General features: G+C 39.8%; 1 protein-coding gene across 1 annotated transcript in view; it reads left to right on the plus strand.

Annotated features, from left to right (window-relative positions):
• Positions 1-25,067, plus strand: part of kcnab1a (potassium voltage-gated channel subfamily A regulatory beta subunit 1a) — a 246,468-nt gene that overhangs the window by 85,309 nt on the left and 136,092 nt on the right. The window contains exon 2 of the mRNA XM_087993598.1: positions 22,855-22,898. Coding sequence (XP_087849724.1) covers positions 22,855-22,898 — 44 coding nt within the window. The remainder of the gene's footprint in view (positions 1-22,854; positions 22,899-25,067) is intronic.

Consider the following 25,067-nt stretch of genomic DNA (forward strand, 5'->3'; position numbering starts at 1 on the left):
GTCACTTGAGGGGTGTTCCTCCTCACCTAGCATAATTGGCCAGGAGACTCTCCTATTCTCCTATAGAATTGGAAAGATTTGCAGGTTGATAATCACAGGTTGATAACCTATTTTGGCCATATCACGACAGTCTGTTCAGTCTGTGAAAATACAATGCCTCACATGTAACTTGAGTTAAGAGGTGCAGGAATGGAAGACGCTGGCAGAGTGGAGTCCTGAACAAGTAATAGTCCAACAGGTTTATTTGGAAGTACTAGCTTTTGGAACATTGCTCTTTCAGGTAGCTTCCAAATAAATCTGTTGGACTATAACCAGATGTGTGATTTTTAACTTTGTCCACCCCAGTCCAAAACCAGCACCTCTCCATCCTGAACGGGGAAGACTATTCCTTCCTCATAGTGTCTGGATGAGCTTTTCTGTTGCTCATAAGAAACAAAAATAAAAGCTATACAACTTACCTCTTTGGGTCATTTATGATCCAGACTCCTCTTACTACTAAGCAAGAGTGCATAACCCTGAAGCCTCTGAATAGCATTTGTATTTCTTATTTCAGTTTTCATATCCTTTTAATTTTCCTCCAATCTAAGCAAAGGAATATCAAGCTTAAGTTATAAACTGGTTGCTTAGATGTGAGATGCAGATGTGTCTGAGCCATCGGCTTTTTCTGAAGCTGTGGGTCAGCCTTTCCTGACTTTCTAGAATGGAAAGTTCCTCACTGATCAGACAGGTAGGGTTAGAGTTTGTGTGAAAGGAAAATGGTCAAAGGGCAGAGTTGGCTTATTGCCTTGGAAAAGACTTTCAGTGGGTGCTGCTTTCCTCTCCTTCCTTTGAAATACAAAAGAATAGACACAAATAATAATTCTGAAAGATTTCAATGGACAAATTTGTCATTAATTTATATCTATTAGAAATCTTCTTGTTGGGGTAAAAAGTTCTATTCTTTGATATCTCATGAAAATATCCATCAATCATGCTGAAACCTCGACAGATTCATTTCAGCAAAGTATTAAAGCAATGGATGTGATGGGATATTTCCAACCAAGGATGCTTGATTGTCATCAGTCATGTAATTCCTGGGTGCTATTCAACTCCTTAATTCTGGTGGCAATGCTTTTTATTTCCAGTGCTATTGATCAGCAGAAATCAGCCAAGCCACATTAAAGATCAAAGAAATCAAAGCATAAATTGTATGCAATACAAATCAAGCTTCTATGATCTGCTGGATTAGTTTAAAAACATTGCACTAGAAGATGGCCAGCCCACAAAGCTGACCATGCCCCAGATTAAATTAATCACCAGTGGGAATTTCCATTAATTCTGCTTATGGCAAGACTTTAAGGATGCTTTAAATATAGTCTGCTTATTTTGGGTGCAAGGGAACCAGTCAACATGCTTTGAAAGCTTTTGAGTTGTTTTTCTTTTATTTACTGATATTTGACTACTGACTACATATGTTACCAATATCTATGATTTTTTAAATGCCTTTTTCTGTTTTTTTTGTGATAATTGCACCGTGCATAAGGAAATGAACAACTTATAAAGTAAAGCTTCTAAAATATTCTGAAATACTACACAAATGTATGGTTTCAGGATAGATTTTATGGTGGTGGACATGCCAACACTTTTTAACAGAAAGATAAAAAATAAATTCTCAAAACAAATGCAATTTCAGGCATAATTGTGATCATAATACTGATTATGTCCAAGAAGACTGCATCAAGTTCCACCTGGTTAATTGTAACATCTGATCAATGGAAGCTAATAATAAGAAGCTGAGTGCTTAATCCCTGTCAACTCACTGGCTGAATTTTTAAAATTACTCTTTCTCTTAAAAACTTTGTTCATTCAGGCTTAAGAAACAAATTCAAATCATTCTTTTGTTGTCAAGATCGACAACTTGTGTAACTGTGACAACATGGAGAGTCAATAAACTACTGCACTGACAGAAAACTTCTAAAAATAAATGAGATCCAGTTATACCAAATAGAATACTTATTCAAACATGCTGCTATGTGTGTGGATTCTGATGTGTGTGGCTGAATAACATATTGGTGTTGCTTTGCCCATGTTTCTGTATCAAATGAATCACTAAGTGCTAAAAACCACCTCTGATCTCCTAAAAGGTGAATTCCCAACCTTTGCTCAGTTGTTAGATTGGGGCACAGGTCAAACTTGTATTTTTAATTTGATTTATTATTGCCTAGGGACAGTGAAAAGTTCTGTTTTGTGTGCAGTAAAGACAGATCATAACGTACAAAGTGCATTAGAGTAGTAGAACAGAGCGAGAAATATAAACAAAGCAAGATCAACATTAAATTTAAAAGTTGTGAGGTCCTTTCAGAAGTCTAATAACAGTAGGGAAGAAGATGTTCTTGAATCTGTTGGTATGTGTGTTTAAGCTTTTGTGTTTTTTGCACAGCAGAAGAGGTTGGAAGAGATTATAACTGGGATGGGAGGGGTCCTTGATTATGCTGACTGCCTTCCCAAGGCAGCAAGAAGTGTAGATGGAGTTAATGAAAGTAAACCAGCTAATTGCATTGAAAGTAAGCAGAAGCAAGCACCGAAGTTGTTCTATTAAAATAGGAAAATAAAAAAAGCTAGATTAGGAAAAATTGCATTAAGGCACCGAAAGATAATGCTGTTGCATCACCCCTGCTTTAATAAATGACTGGAATTCTGCCTACAAGAGATGAGATTCCAGGTGACAACAGTATTTGATGCTCTGACAAAACAAACTATGTATGAGAAAGAATTAAAATGGTGCAGTGGCTCAGGAGATTGTTTAGTTTCTTGTCCTGCCATGTGACAATTGTCATGTATGTTAAGGGCAGGGATAGCAAATACAGCACAAGAACCTATAAACTGTTGACTCAATATACAGTGGAACTTTATCTCTATAGTGTGCATGTTTTGTGACCAATAGTTTCCTCTTTCAGAAACTACCTGATTGACAGGTTTGGTTCCAAATAGTAAACGGTCTTAAGAAGTCCATAGGATCAGGTTAGTTCAATAACTCAGAGTTTCACAAGATGTTTGCAAAGAAGCATTTTTTCTCTTCACACCCCACCTCCACTCCTATCTTTCATCATTACTACCAACAAACCCCACCCTCACCTACCCCACCAACCCATCTGCAAGTTTGTAACACTATGTAACTGTAAATTTGTGATTAACTTAAAATAGAACGGTTAATACCTTTCAATAAATATATATATTTAAAAAAATAGAACTGTTAGAACCCATGTGCTGTCTTTGTCAAAGGACCTGGAGAGCTCAGCCATATCTTTTCCCCATCACTGAAGCATTGATTAGTCCATGGTTTTGTGTTCTACGGACAATTTCAAACAGTCCCATTTTAGGATTGATCATTTGGTTTCATTGTATACAAAACTAACACTGATTGAACTGTAATACTGAGTAAGAATAGATATGAAAATCAGGAAAACTGTACTTAATTAGATTAGATTAGATTACTTACAGATTAGATTAGATTAGATTAGATTACTTACAGTGTGGACTACTGAACCACCGTACCACCCTTTAATATGGAAGCAGGCCATTTGGCCCATCAAATTCACACCGACTCTCCAAAGAACATCCCACCCAGACTCACTGCCCTACCCTGTAACCTTAAGGGCTGACATGGTGGCTTAGTGTTTAGTACTGTTGCCTCATAGCACCAGGGACCTGGATTCGATTCCAGCCACTGTCCTTGTGGAGTTTGTACATTCTCCCTGTGTCTGTGTGGGCTTCCTCCCACAGTCAAAGGATGTTTAGGCTAGGTGGATTGGCCTTGGGAAATGCAAGGTTACAGGGTAGGGCAGTGAGTCTGGGCAGGATGTTCTTTGGAGAGTCGGTGTGAATTTGATGGGCCAAATGGCCTGCTTCCATATTAAAGGGTGGTACGGTGGTTCAGTAGTTAGCACTGCTGCCTCACAGTGTCAAGGACTTGGGTTTAATTCCAACCTCATGCGACTGTCTGTGTAGAGTTTGCACATTTCCCCTTGTGTTTGCATGGGTTTCCTTTTGGGTGCTCCGGTTTCCTCCCACAGTCCAGAGATGTGCAGGTTAGATGGATTGGCCATGGTAAATTGCCCATAGTGTCCAGGAATGTGTAGGTTAGGTGGATTAGCCATGGGAAATGTAGGTTGACAGGAATTGGGTAGAGGGGTGAGTCTGGGTGGGATTCTCTTCAGAGAATCACTGTGGACTTGTTAGACAGACCTACTTACTGACACTAAGGCTCAGTAATACTCTCCAGAAAGGTTATATTCATGAAATGTCCTGGAGAATTTTAATCTTTCATGATTCAAGATGCTATGAATGTGATTATTTAACAGTAATTTAAATTGATATCATCAACTTCCACTTTTTGGTGTAGATTCAAAATTATATGTAATTAATGCCCACCCCTAGATGCCATCCTGGGAAGGTGGTGGTACAACAAAGTGGCTTGGTAGAACACTTCAGAGAGCAGCTAATTATTAACAATGTTGATGCAGATCTGGACTCAGATTAGTCCACAGTGGTCAAGCTCATCATATTTCTTGCCCTAAATGTGTTGGTTAGATTTTCAACAATAATATAACAGCTTTGCTTTTCCTAACATCAGGTGTTCATCTCTTGATATTTTTAGTGAAATCCAACTCATGGCGGGATGTGTGTTCAAATTCCCTAAATTATTAATTCATTCCTTTTGGATCACTCTCTTAGTTACATAATTACTATCCTGACAGTGGTGCACAGCAAAAGCACAGAACGTAATATTGAATCACATCAGTGAGGTAATCCTAGATGAAGCTAATTTAACAGTTTTGTGTCTGTATGAATTGCAGCTTTGAAGAAATATAGGAATTGTTGGTTTGCAATGCTACATTACAAAAATTAGTTTCTGAGACTCATTTATGTCACTCCTTTGAATCTGATCTGCAAGCAACTTAAATGCAGTTTACTGTGCACAACATCTGTTTTGCCTTTCGCATCATGCGTCTAACCTTTGGAAGATATTGGAGCAAACTGAATAATTTAAATGTACATCAAGAACTGCAAAAAATAGACTTCATGGGCTCAGGTGCAACCTGCATGGCTCTAACATTACGCAACCATGTGTACATGTTTCACACTGAGGTTGAACGCATGTACAACATTTTAATGATTTATCTGCAAAAACAAAACAGCACTACACAAAAAGATTGTGGCCACAAATTTATCTTACTGATAAGTTCACCATGAATTTATGAGCTGTTTACACAATAATGCCAAAGCAACATTCTGATAGTGTTATGAACTACCAATACTGAGTGATTGGACTAGTTTTGGCAATGGTAAGGTGACAAAACCATCAGCATTCACCACCATAGTGAATGCATTGATTGTAATATTCCAAACTTTAAGATTCTGGAAAGTGGATTGGAAAACCACTAACGCAACATCTCTAATTCAAGAAAGAACACGAAGTAAGAGAGCATAGATCATAGTCTAACATCTGTCATTGCTAGAACCCATTATTAAGGATGTAATAGCAGGACATTTTGAAAATCATAATCCAATCAAGCAGAATCAACATGGCCTTGTGAAAGGGAAATCATGTTTGACCAATGTATTACAGCAAGTTGAGGATGTAGCATAGAGAGTAGTTAAAGGGGGAGTGTATTTACATTTTCAGAAATAATTCAATAAGGTTCCACATGAAAAGTTAAAAGTTCAATTTATTGGGAATAATATACAAGCATAGGTAGTAGATTAGTTAACTAACAGGAAACAGAGTCGGGATAAATTAACTTGACAAACAAATGCTAGTGAAATGATGGGAATCTCAAATATTTATTATCTATGTGAATGACTTCATGAAGGGTCCAACGGTATTGTAGCTAAGAATTTGCTAACAACATACAAATTGCAGGAAAGCAAATGTAGAGAATGCAAAGAATCTATAAAATGATCTGGATAGGTTAAATGAGTGAGCAAACATTTGGCAGGTGGAATACAATTTGGGAATATGTGAGGATATTCATTTTGGCAGGATGAACTGAACAGCATTGTATGATTTAAATGGAGAGACTCTGCAAAATGCTGCAGGACAGAGGGATCAATGTCTCTCAAAAACTTAGCACGCAGGTATAGCAAGAAATTAAGATGGCAAATGGAATGTTGACATTTATTTCAAGAGGAAATAGAGTAGAAAAGTAGGTAAGTCTTGCTCTAACTGTAAAGAGCATTGGTGAGGCCACACCTAAAGTACTATGTAGTTTTCACCTCCTTATTTAAGGAGTGATACACTTGCATTGGAAGTAGTTTATAGAGTTCGAGATAATACTACTAAAATCTGATTTAATAGCAAAAACTGAAGCACCTGCATGATTCTGGTTCCATTGCTGTAACTCCATCGCCTGCTTAGCATGGGTATCCCCTTCCAGATCCCTTCCTGGAGTTACCTATAAAATTGCACCCTGCACAAATCTAAAAGAGGAAGGGGAGCTGACCACTGTCACACACACTTGCTAGTGAATAACATCTCTAAGGACATCAGTTGTACATTTGAATCAACTTGCTATGATACAGAATGCCGACCCAACACTGACAGTATAGGAAACCTCCAATTATACGATTGACCTTTTCAAAGTAATTCAGCAAATGTCTTGATTTTGCATATATGGGAGGACCACCTGAGGCTATATGGCCAGCGATGACTTACAGATTGGCAGTATGAAAGTGGATAAAAAGAAGGTGAAGGTGAGGCCGAATCTGGTGCATGTTCGTTTTATTCCTCCCCTTCATCAGAACTGGAGTCACTAGTTGACACTATTGACTTTGTCTTTCTCTTATTTTGGTCATTTCCTTGGTATTGAATGTGTCTTTATCCTGCATGACAATCTGGAGAGTTATCAGCTTGTCAAGAGACAGCTAACTCCCTTCTCCCCATGCCTCCCTTAAACCACATAAATACATTCAATTGCTCCCAAATTTTCTCATGTATAATTGTCACATGCTCTGGCTTCTTTGTTCATATCGTACCAATAACAAGCGTGTTTTTCCCAGGCCGGCCTCTTTAACTGCTTGCATTTTATAGTTTTCCTTTTACTCTCCACTTCAATGATATCATTTTTTGATTAATTTATTCCCCATGGTTGTCATCCAGTGCTTCTCCCTATTCAATCCTACTTCAGAGTCCTCTTGCTGATGTGTTAGCCTATGTCCTCTCAGCAACATTGCTGTTGTCATTGGAAAGCATTGTGTTGTCTCTGTACTGCATTTAATTTATCATGAAAGTTCCTCTCAAATAGGTGAAGTGGTTATAATCCCTGTCAATAGGGTTAGAAGAAGCATTGTAGGAGAACAGGTGGTGGAAAGTAGCTGGATGTAGACAGAAACAGGAGCGAGGAGAGTTTGTCAGCAAATTGAGAGGTCTAAATATCGAACAGATAGCTTGTCTACTTTTTATTATTCCTGATTCATATAACTTCACAAAGTCTCACAGTTTAACTTTGGACAGCTTCAAACTATGCTTCTAATTCTTATTTTATAAGCAGGAATTGGATTCTTGTCTGCCATCCTGTGCAAAATTACTTCCCTTTTTATGCTAGTCGTAAACACATTGAGGGTGCTGCTCCAAACTTGAGTTCATCATTTCTCTCCATTTTCTAAGTTGTAACCTTTTTCTCCCATTGCCTTTTGTTTCTGTCATCCAGCTGTACTATCTTTTTGTTTCATCCTTCTTGTATACTGCACACTAAATCTGTTCTCCATCTGCACTCTCCTTGCTGGATACAATTTCCTACCACAAGCCATTGCTACATATTACTTTTCTGCTCTATTGCCGTGGCTCCAGGCTTGAATCCTCATTTATTTAGTCTAGAGTTTTCTATTACACAGTTTACCACTGCCTCCTTAAAAACAGCAACCCAACTGCTCTACCATGCCATCCCTCTTGTGTGGCCTGGCTGCGAGGAGCTAAGTTACCTATTTCATTTCTACTCATTCACTTACCAAGGACTGGCAGCTAGGACTCTCGCAGTTGATTGATTAACAATATCCATTGTTACAAAAACTGAACTTATCGTGATTCTGGGCAGAGACTCTCAAGTCTAATTCCTGTTATGCCCTGGGAGATCTGACACAGCGCAAGTCAGGCTGTGTGTACTAGGCCCAGCCTTCTGGTTTTGGCTTTAGGCAGTTGCAGGCAGCAGTGTGACTGCAAGATTATCGAGTGCACAAGAAGGAGATCACAGAGTCACAACCAGGTGAGGAGGGGTGAATCGGCTCCATTCTCTTTAACACCCTCATTTTGCTCAATGAATATTTTTGCTACTTTTTATCATGCAGCTGTATTTTTTATCATGCAGCTGTATCACACCTCAATTTAAATGTAGTACTCATCAATTTACAACATTTTATTTCATGAAAACAATTATTACATTTAACCCCAAGAGAAATAAGAACATGACATTAATCTCACATACAAATATTATTTAAAAGGAGACAATGTCTAGATCAAAACTAGGTAGTTTATAAAGTCTTTAGAATCCCTAAAATGATAGACTTTAGCCAGAGGCCTAGGTTGTTTAATTGATGTTTTGTGTCCTCAGGAATAGTAAAATTTGTAGCTATCTTTGAGGGGATGTTTCTCCAGTTTATTTTATCATGGGGTGTTGCTCCTCCAAAGATGGACAGAAGCAGAGAGAAAAGAAAGAGAGGAAGACTTCCAGTTGTGCTGTCACACATCCATTTTGTTCTCTCTCCGTCCTCAAGCTGTTATCTAAAATACAGTTCCTTTCTGTATTCCCAAGTCTGGCTTTGTTTTCATTTGTTTCTCGATTTGTTAATCTGTGTGAGAATAGAAACAAAACACTATGAATGCTGAAGTTCATAAACAAATGTAGAAAGTGCTGCAAAAACTCAGCAGATTTGGCAGTATCTGTGGAGAGAAAAACAGAGTTAACTAGTTCTGGAGAAGTGTCGTTGGATACAATACTTTAATTCTAATCTGTGACTTTCATCCCAATATATTACACACCTCCAGGATTGTGTCAACCAAGCAGGAGATACAAATCTAAGTGACAGGGGTTTCAGTCATTTTGATGACATGTAAATTTCAGTTTGCTCTCGTTCTTTATTAATGGTTTCATAAACTGCTTCAATTTTTTGTCAAGTGATCACTGTGGCTATCTGAAGTTGGTGGGCTTTTTTAAAAACCATTTTAATCCATGAAAATCGTGGATGATAAAAGACAGTCTATTTTTTGCAAAGTCCTAAAAATGGGCTCTGAAAGGATGCAAGAAGTAAATCTGGAAGTTGCAGTCTCTCTGAGAGAGGCTCAATACTCAAACCATGCTGCTGTACCTGTCTCTGGGTACAAAGTTAAAAATCACACAACACCAGGTTATAGTCCAACAGGTTTAATTGGAAGCACACTAGCTTTCGGAGTGACGCTCCTTCATCAGGTCTCTGGGTAGTTAGGGTTCAGGAAAAGCCCTGGGAGCCAGTCCAGGCAGTTGATCATATGAGCCATCAATGGTTCAATTTTATAGTTTTTGCCTACTTGATTAACCTGTCTATATTCCTCTGCACAGTCTTTGAGCCATCCTTACATTTGCCTTTCCACTTATGTACATTCATTTTCCTAGACATTATCTCCTACTAAATTGTCAGTGAACTGGCAGAACAGGAGATCTGGAGATTCACATATATTTTAGCGAAATCTTAAATTGACAGTTGACTTAGAATTAACCAAAACATTCTTGGCAATTTCATTTACATTCCACATTTCCTTGACCGTCATTATTAAATTTAATTTCTGTTTCAACTGAGTTTATAAAATGGAAAATTGTAACACACGTTAGTAATTCAGCCACCTAATCTTATTTACTTGGCTGCCCTGACCGTAGTACTATATTGCCAGAAGGGGAAGTTAACTTGACTGTTCAGTAATTATGATTATCAAGTAAAAATCAGTTCCAACATAATCTCACCATTCAGGGCAACTTGAATGACAGAAACTTTGGAAAGTTTAATGTTTCTAATTTTCTCTTCCACATGACCCTCAAAATCCATGCAATACATTAGGTGGTCCTGCAATTCATAATTATGAAAGGAGACTTAGCAGAGTGTTTGCTTTATAACTTGGTTCAGACCTAAATTTTGAGTTTGGCTTTACTGATATGATTCAATCTTCATCCATCACAAGACATCACACAGACATTGTAAACTGCAATGCCACAGCTGTCAAAATTCCATACAGGGTCATATAAAATCTTTATCTTTTAAAATCATCTTGTGAAAAAGGTAATAAATACTGAGGCAAGCATATGTATTTCCAAGGGGCTGTTAATGTCATTTGGTAATAATTTACCACTGTTCTGCCTTGAAGAAGCTCTGTTGAATAAGCAGTCAGCTGTCAGCGTCGCAAAATTTCTGGTGTGGATTAATATATCAGACTTTATATGGAATGATTTCTATAACTGTTTATAACAAATCATCTTTTTGGTTAAATTGTGGTGACAGCAATATATCTAATAGAGTCTAAACATGTCGATGAAAGTGTAAAAGCTCTTTTGGAGACACTGTCCAAGTAAAAAATATGTAATAAATACTTTTTCACAGAAAAAAATGTTGTATGATGAGGTTTAATCAAATGTAGCTGAAATTTTAAGAGCTAATATTTGCTTTACTAATCAAAAGTGATAATTAGCTATTTATAAAAACAAAGTATCAGGAATAGTTACCTAGATTGCATGGGTTGAGGTAGAAAGTATCCTTTAAATGGTAATGCTTGTGGGTGGCACGGTGGCTCAGCAGTTTGCACTGCTGCCGCACAGTGCCAGGAACCCAGGTTCGATTCCGGCCTCAGGTGATTATCTGTGTGGAGTTTGCACATTCTCCCTGTGTCTGCATCGGTTTCCTCTGGGTGCTCTGGTTTCTTCCCATAGTCTGAAGATGTGCAGGTTAGGAGAATTGGTTACACTAAATTGCCCCCACACTGCTCAGGGATGTGTAGGTTAGGTGCATTAGTCAGGGTTGATGTAAAGTAATAGGGTAGGAAATGAGTCTGCGTGGGTTATAGTTTGGTGTGGACTTGTTGGGCAAAAGGGCCTATCTCCACACTGTAGGGATTCTTTAAAAGCCTGCATTTTTATTATTTTTCTTCTTCTATGTTGACAGTCCCAGGGACTGAGGATTTCTTTCTTCCACTAAATAAAAACTGAAAGAACTACGAATACTGTAAATCTGAAACAAAAACAGAAGTTGCTGGAAAAGCTCAGCAGGTCTGGCAGCATGTGTGAAGAGGAATCAGAGTTAATGTTTTTGGTCTGATGACCCTCTCTCAGAATTGATGGTAGCTAGGAAAATGTCAGTTTATATGCAGAAGATAGGAGAGGGGAGGGGGTAAGGAATAAATGATAGGCTAGGATAGAACGCAAAGAGAAAGATGAGTAGTTGGACAGACGAAGGAGTGGATAGCGATCTGGCTAGGAGAGTGAATAGCTATTAATGGCTAACAGTAGGTAATGTTAATGGCAGATTGTGATAACAAAGCCTGGTGTGTGGGGTAGGGGGCTAGGACAGGGGGGAGTTCAGGCCCTAAAATTATTGAAATCTATATTGAGTCCGGAGGGGTGCAGGGTCCCCAAGTGGAAAATGAGGTGGTGTTCTTCCAGTTTGTGTTGAGGTTCGCTGGAACACGGCAGCAAACCTGAAATAGAGATGACGGCCAGGGAACAGGGTGGTGTGTTAAAGTGGCAGGCAATTGGAAACTCGGGGTCATTTTTGCAGATGTTGTGCAAAATGGTCACCCAATCTACGCTTCAATTCCCCTATGTAGAGGAGACCATATTGTGAGCAGCAAATGCAGTAGACTAGATTGTGTGAAGTGCAGGTAAAGAGATGCTTTACCTGAAAGGTGTGTTTGGGCCCTTGGATACTGAGGAGGGAGGTGGTAAATGGGCAGGTGTTACACCTTTGGCAGTTGCAGGGGAAGGTGTCATGGGATTGTGAGGGGGTGTTGGGAGTGAACGAAAATGTACCAGGGTGCTCTAGGGGGAATGGTCCCTGCGATTTGTGGACAAAGGTTCCAGCAAAGCCCAGCATGAACTGGAAGAACAACACCTCATTTCCTGCTTGTGGATCCTGCAGCCATTAAGACTCAATATCGAGTTCAATAATTTTACGGCCTGAACTTTCCCATGTCCTTGGCCTTGGTATACAGAGCACTTATTGTTATCCACTAACAGACTCTATGAACAGCTATTCACCCTCCTAATCAGATTGTTGTCCATTCTTTTGTCTGCCAACTGCTCTTCTCTCTCTTTGGGCTCTATCCCCACCTATCGTTTATTCCTTATCCCCTCCCCCACTCTAGCTTCTGCACATAAACCAATATTTTCCTAGCTACCATTAGTTCAGAGAAAGGATCACCAGACCTGAAGTGTTATGTCTGATTTCTCTTCACAGAAGCTGCCAGATCTGCTGAGCTTTTCTGGCAACTTCTGTTTTTGTTTCTATCTTTCACACCTGTTTTCTGGCTCCTGTACTGACTAATCTGTCCAATGCTGGATCAACAAGCCCTGCAACAGGTGGGGCAGGTGATGTGTGCTGAAGCTGATAGGTGGAACGCTTTTGTAAGCTCCTTCTGCTATTTGTGTTTGGTCTCTACGTGGACCTATTGGAGATGCTCAGAAGGATTGCTCCTTCGCGGTTGCGTCTTCTCCAAATTGAGTGACCTTGGGCTAGGTGATGGTGATATTGCATTTACTCAGGGAGACTTTGAGGACATCCTTAAAGTGATTCTTCTGCTGACCTAGTAACTGGTTGTAGTGACAAATTTTAGAACAGAGAGCTTGTAAATCTTCTAGGAAGTCTTATATCAGGCATGCCCAATGCAGCTGATTGACTATAACCAGTGCCTCATTGCTGAGGAAGTTGGCTTGAGAACGAACACTGACAATGGAACCTATCCTGCCAACAAATTTGCAGAAGTGTAGCTGCTAATATTTCTCAAATTATTTGAGATATCTACTGTATACTATCTATTTCTCTGATGTATACAAGGGGGTTGGTAACACTACTTCCGTGTAGACCTTAAGCTTAGTTTTCTGGAACACAAAAGTCTGAAGTAACAGTTGTAAGAATGTCGGACTGATTTTGGGCTGCTATCATGTTGGGTGTGCAATGTACAAACACTCGCAATTTAGGACTAAATGAACATTCTATTTTTAAGAATGAGATCATTCGTTTACTGCCTTTCAGTAATAGATCTGAGGCAGTAATCTGGAGAAAGCATTGGCTGAATCTTACATAGAATTGACACTTCAAAACAATCAGTTGTCTGGTTAACCCAACTGGACCAGCATGCCCAGCACTGGTGCCAACTTTAAATTGCATTTTGCACTCAGACAGGTACCATCAGGCAGGAGCTGTTCTGCATGTTTCCAGATACTGGCCCCAGATAGGCAGACAAGGGAGACTTGGTGCTCCACTTTGGATTCAGGGACCTGGCAGTCCTGGTGGATGGGATACAGAAGAGACAGGACATCTGTAACCTGTAGGACTAGCAGTGGAGGCCATGACATTAGACCATGCCAACATGGTCCAAGGTTGTGACCTAGGTCAGTGGAGTTTGTGGTGTCTGGAGATACGTACAGCAATGTAGGAAGAAGATCAATGACTTTCTCCAGTTGACCAGTATAACTTAATGGTAAGGTCCTAGGGAGTGTTGCTGAACAAAGAGACCTTGGAGTGCAGGTTCATAACTCCTTGAAAGTGGAGTCACATGTAGATAGGATAGTGAAAAAGGTGTTTGGTATGCTTTCTTTTATTGGTCAGAGTATTGAGTACAGGAGTTGGGAGGTCATGTTGAGGCTGTACAGGACATTGGTTAGGCTACTGTTGGAATATTGCATGCAATTCTGGTCTCCTTCCTATCAGAAAGATGTTGTGAAACTTGAAAGGGTTCAGAAAAGATTTATAAGGCTGTTGCCAGAGTTGGAGGATTTGCGCTATAGGAGGAAGCTAAACAGGCTGGGGCTGTTTTCCCTGGAGAGTCGGAGGTTGAGGGGTGACCTTATAGAGGTTTACAAAATTGAGGGGCATAGATAGGATAAATAGACAAATTCTTTTCTCTGGGTTCGGGGAGTCCAGAACTAGAGGGTATAGGTTTAGGGTGAGAGTGGAAAGATATAAAAGAGACCTAAGGGGCAACGTTTTCACACAGAGGATGATATGTGTATGGAATGAGCTGCCAGAGGAAGTGGTGGAGGCCAGTACAATTGCAACATTTAAGAGGCATTTGGATGGGTATATGAATAGGAAGGGTTGGAGGGATATGGGAGAAAGTGAGGGCTGCAGATGCTGGAGATCAGAGCTGAAAATGTGTTGCTGGAAAAGTGCAGCAGGTCAGGCAGCATCCAAGGAACAGGAGAATCGACGTTTCGGGCATAAGCCCTTCTTCAGGAAGGGCTTGGAGGGATATGGGCCGGGTACTGGCAGGTGGGACTAGATTGGGTTAGGATATCTGGTCGGCGTGGATGGGTTGGACTGAAGGGTCTGTTTCCATGCTGTACATCTCTATGACTCTATAACTGACACCATTTTTCTTCTGATACTTCACACTCCCTCTACATCTACCACTGTACCCATGTCCCATCAAAGCTCATGCTTTTCACCCTCCCTGTCGTTTACAACATCTTGCCCACTTGCTATCACTCACCTCTACTTTGACAGCGCTAACCCTGCCGGACCTCTGTGCTGCCAACTCGCTTGAATACTTCATCCCTTGAATGGAAAGTCATAGCTGTGCTACGCAATTTCATCCTTCCTGGTGAAGGGCTTATGCCTGAAATGTTGATTCTCCTGCTCCTCGGATGTTGCCTGACTGGCTGTGCTTTTCCAGCACCACATTCTCGACTCTGATTTCCAGCATCTGCAGTCCTCACTTTCTCCTACCCTTTTTGAAAAGAGGATCTTACAACTGCCAGTATCGAAGCTCCTTGACCTACTGTGCCGGGAGACTCTCTGAGTGAAGGCTATCAGACTCTATGACACGACTGAGGCCTGCTAACAATCATTACCAGCTTCCTGGCTTTGAATCTGCTCTAAATGGCACAACAATAGAGCAGTACTGAGAGTGTGGTATCTCAGGCTGAGTTGCAAGGCACAAAAAGGCAAGACAGAGATGCTGTAAGCATTCAGGTAGGCTCAAAGTGAATGAGTGCTGAGAGAACAAGTGAGCGGCCTGAGCCCCTGAATGCAAAGTATCCTTGCAACAGCACTACCATGATATTAGCCAATGCAGCCTGAGGTTCAGCACTGAAATGCAGATGCATAGATCTATAAGTGATTCAGAGATAGGCCACCAGAGATTTTAGACAGTGGGACATGTCTGCTGCCAATATCGGTGGAGTGAGGTTCACGTAGCTGGTGCCCATTGAGGTCAGCCCTGAGATGTTAATGCATGATGTCCTACATGGAGATCCTTAGGAGCATGTGTTGAGCTGAGGTGGCCGGGTACCTGCTCTGATTTCCATATCAAGTGTTCTAGGCATCCAGTTTACTTGCAGTGGATCGACCATAGAAAGCTGCATATTAATGAGGTGAGATCTGCAGTGATTAAGGTCCTTAAGAAACAATAACCCCGCCTCAATTGACAACTTGCCACTGCCTGGTAGGAATTTCATCTTGATGCTTGGAACCTCACTAAAAGATAGAGCAAGTCATTCCCGATGTTGAGAGAGGCCTAGCTGATTTGACACGTGCTTCTGCCACATTTCTTGCCATAACTGACATCATTCCAGTCCTGAAAGTTCCACTTCATGTGTTTACTGTCCCAAATAATGTAATGATTTAAAGCAACAACTGACTCCAATGCCTACACCAAACTTTCCATGACCAAGAATGGAATAATTATATGAAGATCATTTTACATCATAATCTCAGTGCATCAGCTACAATAGTATAAAATGTTCCAGTTTCACCCCTTATACCCTATAGTTGCTCTAAAGAGATGCAGTATGCAATTAAATGTGCTGTAAATGCACCATCTCTTTGAACTGAATTGTATAACCCAAATTTCTTTCAACACAGAAATATAATAGACCAAAGATTCACAGAAAATTCAAAATGTTTGTACAGTATTGTCATTGCTAGAATAAAATATTAGGCAAAATGCTGTATAAAACTTCAACTCAATAATTATGCTGAAGGCAAGAAAAAATATATCCATTAAAAATTATGAATTGACATTCAAATCTGATCCAAAGATTCACAAAATGATACTGAAGTCAGAGCTCTCATTTTACAAAGATCAATATCAATAATTTCCTTCCATTTCCTCCCTTCATATTGAAGTCCTAAAGATAAGTTTATGAATCAGAAAAAGCTAAGATGAGCAAGCATCACAGGAAATTAATACCAAGATAATATATCTCATGATACTAGCACTTTTTCTGAATACTTCAGAAGGACAAAGCTGAATTTGTTCTTTTCTGTTTTACTCTTATAATTAGAAATTTGATGCAACACCCTATCCCCAGCCTCACTTTACCCGCTAAAACCATGATCATCTTTCCTACAGCATTCCAGTCAGATTTCTGCCCTTGCTATTGTATCTAAAATGGCTTATATCAAAGTCACATTTGACATCCTGTGTGATTGTGCCAAAGGTAATCCATTCCTCCTTATTCTGCTGGATCTTCATGCAGCCTTTAACAATGTTGCCTCTCCTATCCACTTCCAGTGCTTCCTCACTGTCATCCACCTGTGCTCACATGGTTCCACACTTCTCTGTCCAAGTGTAACCAAGGAATTGTCTGCAATCCCTGCACCTTGTATTCTGCACCATTACCTCTTGCATCCCCCATTAGAGATCAATTTCTTACATCTTCCTATTCCTCACCTACATGCTACCCTTTGACATCATCCAAGAATACATGGTCAGTTTCCACAACTTTGTCAGTTTCTTTTGATGACACCCAGCTCCAAATCATCATCACACCCCTCTCGACTTCCCATTGTGTTCAGATTTTCAGACTGCTTGTTTTTTGACATTCAGTACTAGATGAGCACAAATTTCCTTGAATGAAAGGTTAAGCTAATCAAAGCCTTTGTCTTTGATCATCTCAACAAATTTTAAAAATTTTAATCCAACCCACCCCTCATTGACAACTTCCTGATGCTGTACTGGAAGGCTGGTATTTAAAACCTGAGATGAGATGCCAACCATATTCCTGCCATCACTAAAACAATCTATTTCCACTTTCATAACATCACTTTGTTCCACCTCTTCCTAAGGTGATCCATGGCTTAAATCTTCATCCAGGTTTTTATTCACTATTCCAAAGCATATCTGGCCTATATTCAACCCTACAGGTCTTTACTGTCATGTCCTAGTTACCCATCATCTCTGTAATCACTGACCTATAATGGCTACCAGTTAAGCAATGCCTTGATTTTAACATTCTCAACTTTGTTTTCAAATCCTATACGGCCCTGCCTGTTCAATCTTCTCTTTAATCTTCTCTGCCCCTACAACCATTTCAGATATCTCTACTCTTCCAATTCTGGGCTCTTCAGTACCTTCGATTTCGATTGCTTCATCAATGGTGTTCAAGAATTTAGTTGCCAACATGCTAAGCTCTAGCATACCAGTCCTATTATCCTTAACCATCTTCCTCTTAAGATGTTCCCCATTTACATGTTTGACCAAGGTCATGTGCACTAATCTCTCCTTATGTAACTTGGTGCCACATTTTAATTAGTTCATTTTACCAAATTAAAGATATATTGTAAAACCAGTTGTCATTATTTGTCACTTGTATATCTTGACGCATTTCTAGATCATAAACAGATGTAGTGAGCCCTTGCATGTAGGACTCATTATTGAATTTTTTTTAGTTCATGGATTGTCAAGGCCACTATTCATGGCACCCCAACTGCCTTACAGAAGATGATGGCAAACTGCCTTCTTGAACTGCTACAGTCAATGAATTATACATCTTCAGTGTAATTTGATAGGGAGGTCCAGGATTTTGACATAAGAATAAAAGGTCGATGCCAATATAATTCCAAGTCAGGATGATATGCAACTTGGAGGGAAACTTGAAGGTGATATTTCCTGCATCTACTGTTCTGTGTATTTTTCTAAATTGTAATGGTCCAGGGTTTGGAAGGTGCTGTTGAAGAAATGTTGGCAATTTGATGCAGTACATCTTGTGAATGGTATTCACTGTTGTGACAATGCTGTTACTTTAAAAAGGTTATTTTATCCTTGGATTTTTTTTCAAGAGAGGTCATAAAGGCAGAGGTACCGAAATGTCTATTTAACAATGGCAGGCGTGGCCAGTCCTCCCGTTTCAGGTTGATTTGTTGTCACAGTGAGAAGCTGCTGCAGTTCAGAGAGAGGTTCCAAGCTTCAGCAGATGATTCCTAGCTGAATTTTCTCTCTGAAATCTCTCCTTCCTGTAAGATCCTGTATTTGAATTTACCTTCTGCCAAGGAGTGTGTTTAGGGATGTTACAAGAATTGGAACAGCTCCTTAGTTGAGTTGCTGTTGTCGAGTCAGTTAAGTTTTCTAATAGTAAAGTTATTCTAAATTCCCTTTTCTTTTGTTTGTGTTTCAACTGTAGTGTTTAAATAAATTGTTTTGCTCAAAACCGAGTAGTTTGACCAGATGCACCACACCTGGAATATCCACTTAACAACTACCTTTAAAATAAGAAAATGTTAGAGTCGAGGCTACCTTCTTAAAGTATTTTGATGCGGTCTGGTCTGGTCCATAACACTCTTGCTACTGTGCATCTGAGGCGGATGGAGTGAAGGACTGATTTAACCCAAACTTAAGCTTCTCGTGTGTTGTTGAGCTGCAATCATCCTGCCAAGTGGATAGGATTGTATTTCTTTAGACTCTTGACTTGGTGGCTTGTAGATGGAGGACAGGCTTACAGAATCAGGAGGTGATTTAGTCATCACAGAATTTCCAACCTTTGATCTACTTTTGTAGCATAGTATATATGTGACTGCTGAAAATGTGTTGCTGGAAAAGCGCAGCAGGTCAGGCAGCATCCAAGGAGCAGGAGAATCCACGCAAGAATGCAGAAGGGCTCATGCCCAAAACATGGATTCTCCTGCTCCTTGGATGCTGCCTGACCTGCTGCGCTTTTCCAGCAACACATTTTCAGCTCTGATCTCCAGCATCTGCAGTCCTCACTTTCTCCTCCTATATATGTGACTGGTCCACTTCAGCTTTTGGTCAATAGCAACCCCTAGCATGTTGATATTAGTGGGATAGTTAATGATGGTACTGCAAAGGGGAGATTGTTCGGTTCTCTCTTGTTGGAAATGGTCATTGCCTGGCACTTTTATGGCATGAATTTGCTACCTAAGCCTGGATGTTGTCCTTGTTTCGCTGTATGCTGGCATGGACAACTTCAGCCTTTGAGAAGTTGCTAATGTGCTGACCATGTCTGAAGACCAGGACCAAGTGAAAGATTGTTTAGTTTTTGTTAGTTGGGGGATGGAAACATGGCAGGGAGGAGGGGATGTTGTGGGGGTGGGGGTGGAGGGCACCTTGATTTGCAGCAGCCATCTCCCAAAGCCCCTGCCCACGCTATCAATGCCCTTAACTGCCCAAGATTGGGGCAAATGGAGCCTCCTCCCATCCAGCAAGAGGGCCATGTTCCTCCTGGGTTGGAGCAATAAAGCTGGTGGTAGGTTGAGGCCCTTAAGTGGTTGTTAATTGGCAATAGTCTTTATTGCTGCTCAGAATATCAGTGCTGAGATGGTGGGAAGGGGCTAGGTTCTCTTTGATGCAAATCCACCAGATTTCTTGCCCTTCTCACCACCTTCCAAACCACTTCCGGGGGAGAAAAGTCCCATCTACTGCCTTTGGGAGTAATATATACAGGACCTCCTTGATTAGTAGACTCTCTTCTGCAAGTACTTCCGGTGGTATCTTCATACATGATGTCAGAATCTCAGGATATATCTTTGTTTTGCACCCTGTTCTTATGCACCTTTTGCTCAACTGCATAGGAGCATTGATATTCGTAAGAAAAAATTCCAAAGTCATTCTGGTTATAAATTCTATAGAAATAACAAAAACCACCTTTCAATCCTGAATACTATGGTATTTTACAAGTCAGTTCCAGACTTTTGGAAGTCCGTAAGAATACTGTAGTCAGCATTTTCTAATACTTGTGAAGTTTTCTCAGCTTTGGGACAATAACACTGGACCAAACACTCTTTTATACAGAAGGTACATATAATTCATTACAATTAACAGATGTCATGATTACAAGTTAATTTATAAAAACCATTGGCAGCTTATTACATTTTTAAAATGCTATTAAAACTGCATAGGGTCAAGTGTGACAAAATTAGCTGACTCAGGAAATATTTTGCATTATAATCGTGTATTTGATTTTAAATTTGCAAATGGAAATCCTGACTACTTGACATGAAATTGAGATTCTTGTATGAACGTGCTGGGAGGCACATGAGCTGGATAAGAAGAACAACTTGCTGTTGTGGTTGTGCCTCTGCCAAATCAGACTGTTGAATTTTAATGATCCTTTCTGCCTTAAAATTGTAGCCTTGACCTTGATACTCCTTTAGGCTGAATGAAAGAATTTTTATCACTTCTTGGAGAAAACTCCAAAGAAGCAACTAACCTTCACCCTGCCTCCCATTAGTACTTTTAATGTTACCAGCCAAAGACAAATATGATTACAGTTGCAGAATGCCAGATAGGTCTTCACAAAGCCAAGTAAAGTTTCACTTTGTGCATTCAACCATATCATTGTTTTCACATGATTTGTACCTTCCTCAACCATAATGTACAATCAATGCAGCACTCTAAAGTCTGTAACCTGCCACTGGTTTAAATTACAAGTTTTATAGAGTTTAAACTCCATTGCAACAAACTTTATTCATTCACACATTCTAGAAAAACTGGCTTGTGTGCTGCCTTCAAAGCAACCATTCAGAAATCTGGCCTTTTGCTGCCCTATCAGTCTTCTTTCAATCATTACCAAAATGATGGAAGGAGTCATTGACCATGCTGTCAAGCAAAACTTGCAGGAAATAATCTGCTCACTGATGCTCAGTTTGGGTTCCGCCAGGGCCACTGAACTCCTGACCTATTACAGTCTTGAACAAAAGATCTGAATTTTCCAGAAGTGAGGTGACAGTGACTATCGTTGACATTGAGGTTGGATGTGACTGAACATGGTAACAAGGATCCCTAGCAAAACTGGAGTCTGTGGGAATTGGGAAAAAACACTCCACTGATTGGAGCCATATCTAACACAAAAGAAGATTGACTTCAAAAATCATGACAATCTTCTCAGTCCCAGGACGTTGCTGCAAGATTCATAAGGTCAGAGTTGGAATAGTTACTGATAATTAAGTATGTTCAGCAAATTTTGGCTCCTCAGATCACTGAAGCAGTCCCTGTCCAAATGTAGAAAAACTGGACTGGCCATATAAATACTGGGCTATTTATACACAAGCAGGTTAGAAGCTATGAATTATGTGCCATGTAACTCATCTGCTAACTCACCAAAGTCTGTTTACCTTCTACAAGGCACATGTTGGGAATGTGTTGACATGATCTCTACTTAGATGGATGAGTGCAGCTCCAACTACACTCAAGAAATTTGAAACCATCCAAAACAAAGCTGCTGCTTACTTGATTGGCACCCATCCCTATTGATATATAGTGGCAGATTCCCATTGATCTTTCAGAAACATCTTCTAAACCTGCAACCTACTCCCTGGAAGGACAAGAGCACACATCCATGCAAACACCATCAGCTGCAAGATCTTCTCCAAGCTGCTTAACTATCAAAAGTCATGGTTTCCAACACTAGTGGGTTATGCAATCATAGAGTCATACAATTGTGCAGAACAGAAAGAGCCCCATTAAGTCTGTGTTGGCTCTTTCATAAAACAATCCAGTTAGAGTCAAGCCCCTGTTTTCCCCAAATATCTCTGCAACTTTTCCATCTTATAAGTGAAACAATGGCCTGAACTGAGACAACAAGCAGTCACCAGATTCTATATCCCAGAGAGATCATATCATATTATCATGTCAAAATAAGTTTTTGTTCATGGTAAATAGTGCACAGATTTGCAGATAGATGATGTAGATTGAAGTATTGTTTCTGAGCTTCCAGAGGTAAATATTTTCTAGTCAAGTCACTTCAAACAATAATGTTTGCAGATCCAATTAAAACCATTCTTGATGCATCAAGAGTCTCCTCTCGTTATTTGGCTGTATGGGTTCTATGCAACTTTAAGCAGTCTCAATTTCTTATGGGTGATGGGGCTACAGTACAAAGTGGCTGCTAAATTGACAGCCATTGTTTGAAAAACAATAGTGTTCAATATGGGGAAAGTGAAAAGACTGATCTGGGTGAGAGGGAACTTTGACAATTAAAAGCTTTGTCCTTTCCCAATTTTAGTCCTTGTTTCCTTCATAAAATTTCCCCGTCATTATCTTTCAATTGTATTTCGTTGCTCCTGTTGCATAACCACCTTGATATGCCCTCCATGAACATTAGTTTATTGTTGAAGCTGTTACTTTTAATTTGCGCCCATGCAGATTGTAACAGTGAAAGAAATGAACTCTCATGGGTTTTGTGTACCTTTGGCCTTTGCAGGAGACTGCAGTTTGTAATAATGAAATGCTGACATAGCTTTCAAATCATGACTGGAGAAAACTATCTTCTCCCCAGTCCCCAAAATAGGATTGAATTCAAAACTGTTTTTTTCTATTTCAAAATATTCAGAAGATGAATAAAATTGAATTTTTCTTTGCTTTCATATAAACTAAGTTTCCTAACTTTTATTCTCCTTTATTTAAAGGAACCTGGGAAAATCAGGACTTCGAGTATCTTGCTTAGGACTTGGTAAGTAAAGATATTTAGCAATACAATGACATTGTAATAAAATGGGTTTTGCAAGACAGACTTGCTGGTACAGAGCCTTGGTTATGGTGAGTGTGAGGCAGAGAGTCTGGTTGGTGTGTTATTTTCAACCTGCTCTCTGATCTCATCAGGATCAATACCAATGCTGACATCTCCTAAATTTACTACTTGTACAACTTTTTCATACATATACCACACTATGAACATGAAATATATAAACTCATACTTTTAAATTGCTGTTATACTGTAATCTTGGCAAAGTGCATTTGGCAACACACTGATTGAAAAGTGGCAGCATACCAACAGTATTTGGTCAAGAGTTGCCACATTGGAATTCAAAAGGCTAAGCAGTGTGTCTCCCCCAAGTGGTTATTCTTCACTGGTGACACAAGCCAGTATCAAAATATATTTTCAAATGATGTGCAAGCTGATCAAAGGGTGGTATGGTGGCACCCTTTAGTACTTTAGATGGAGCAGTTTTTGTCCAATGTGTGTTGGTCAGAGTATTGATACAGGAGTTGGGAAGTCATGTTGCGGTTGCACAGGACATTGGTTACGCCTCTTTTGGAATATTATGTTTAATTCTGGTCTCCTTATCGGAAGGATGTTGTGAAACTTGAAAGGGTTCAGGAAGGATCTACAAGGATGTTGCCAGGGTTAGAGGATTTGAGCTACAGGGAGAGGTTGAATAGGCTGGTGCTGTTTTCCCTGGAGTGTCAGAGGCTGAGGGGTGACCTTATAGAGATTTTTAAAATCATGAGGGGCATGGATAGGATGAATAGACAAAGTCTTTTCCCTGAGGTTGGGGAGTCCAGAACTAGAGGGCATAGGTTTAGGGTGGGAGGGGAAAGATATAAAAGAGACATAAAGGGCAACATCTTCACATAGAGGGTGGGATTGCAACATTTAAAAGACATTTGGATGCGTATGTGAGTCGGAAGGGTTTGGAGGGATATGGGCCGGGTGCTGGCAGGTGGGACAAGATTGGGTTGGGATTATTGGTCTGCATGGACGAGTTTGACTGAAGGGTCTGTTTCCATTCTATATATGTCTGTGACTCTAATAGAAATTCTGTTCATAGCATTATCCTGCTTTAGACTATGCAATTTCGCACAGAGGATTACACCATATTTCCTCCATGTTCTATACATCAGTTGTTGACTACCTTAAGCAACTGGGTCAGTATGGAAGCTGATGTTGGTCACAACAATAGCACAGACGTTGTAGTACTAATGATCGTGATAATGTTGGTGCTGACCATCATTGCTCCACTGAAACTAATACTACTTTTGAAGTTTGACCATGTAGCGTTCAATGTGGAAATCCAAAAGTTTCTCTATGTTTTTATATTACTTCATGCAATCTGCAATCTATTAGAAATTACTAAACTTATGAGAGCATCCCCTATTACATTGCAATATTGTGGTTAAAAACCACTATATAACTACACCTTACTAATGAGCAGTAACTAGGTAAATAAATGGTGGATATAGCCATACTAGATGAAAAACTTCTCTGTACTTAGAATATTTGTTTTTCCATTTTGATTATAAATTTCACATTTTCAGCAGAATGATTAATTGAGTAAATACAAAGCTTCACTTGCAGCTGATATATTTGATCCATGTCTTTTTCCGTTCTGATACGGTGTTGCTTGGCCAGCTCATCAGGCAATAGCAGGCACATGGCAGTTAGGATCTCTGAAGAGTTGATGGTGTGCTGTGTTTATTCTGATGGGCCAATCAGGAAACTTCACTAGTGGTGTGCTCTACAATACAATTCACAGAAGAGTGTGTGATTCTCTTGGCCATGGAGATGATGGTGCCCATCACTTTGTAGATGTAGATGCATTAACTCCTTTTTTGACCTGCTCAGTCTCTTGTTGGCCAAGGTTTCTTGGCATTGTTATTGGGAGCTGTTCACTCGTCCTCAGCCACTTTGAACTCCATTCCAGAAATAGAAATTACATTAATCAAACATTTTATCATCCACCCAAAGCATTATCATGTGCACTGGATAATCCACGTCATGTGCTCAAGCTCAATTATGATATTTCACCTTCTGCTTTAATCATGTATATTTATCATCGTAATAGGAACTCTGACCTAGCAGGAAGAACGTGTAGTAATTTTGACTATTCATTTTGACCAT

Source organism: Chiloscyllium plagiosum, unplaced genomic scaffold (genome assembly GCF_037043375.1).
Source record: "Chiloscyllium plagiosum isolate Xiang-an unplaced genomic scaffold, Cpla_swu_hap1 HiC_scaffold_13, whole genome shotgun sequence".
NCBI lineage: Eukaryota > Metazoa > Chordata > Chondrichthyes > Orectolobiformes > Hemiscylliidae > Chiloscyllium > Chiloscyllium plagiosum.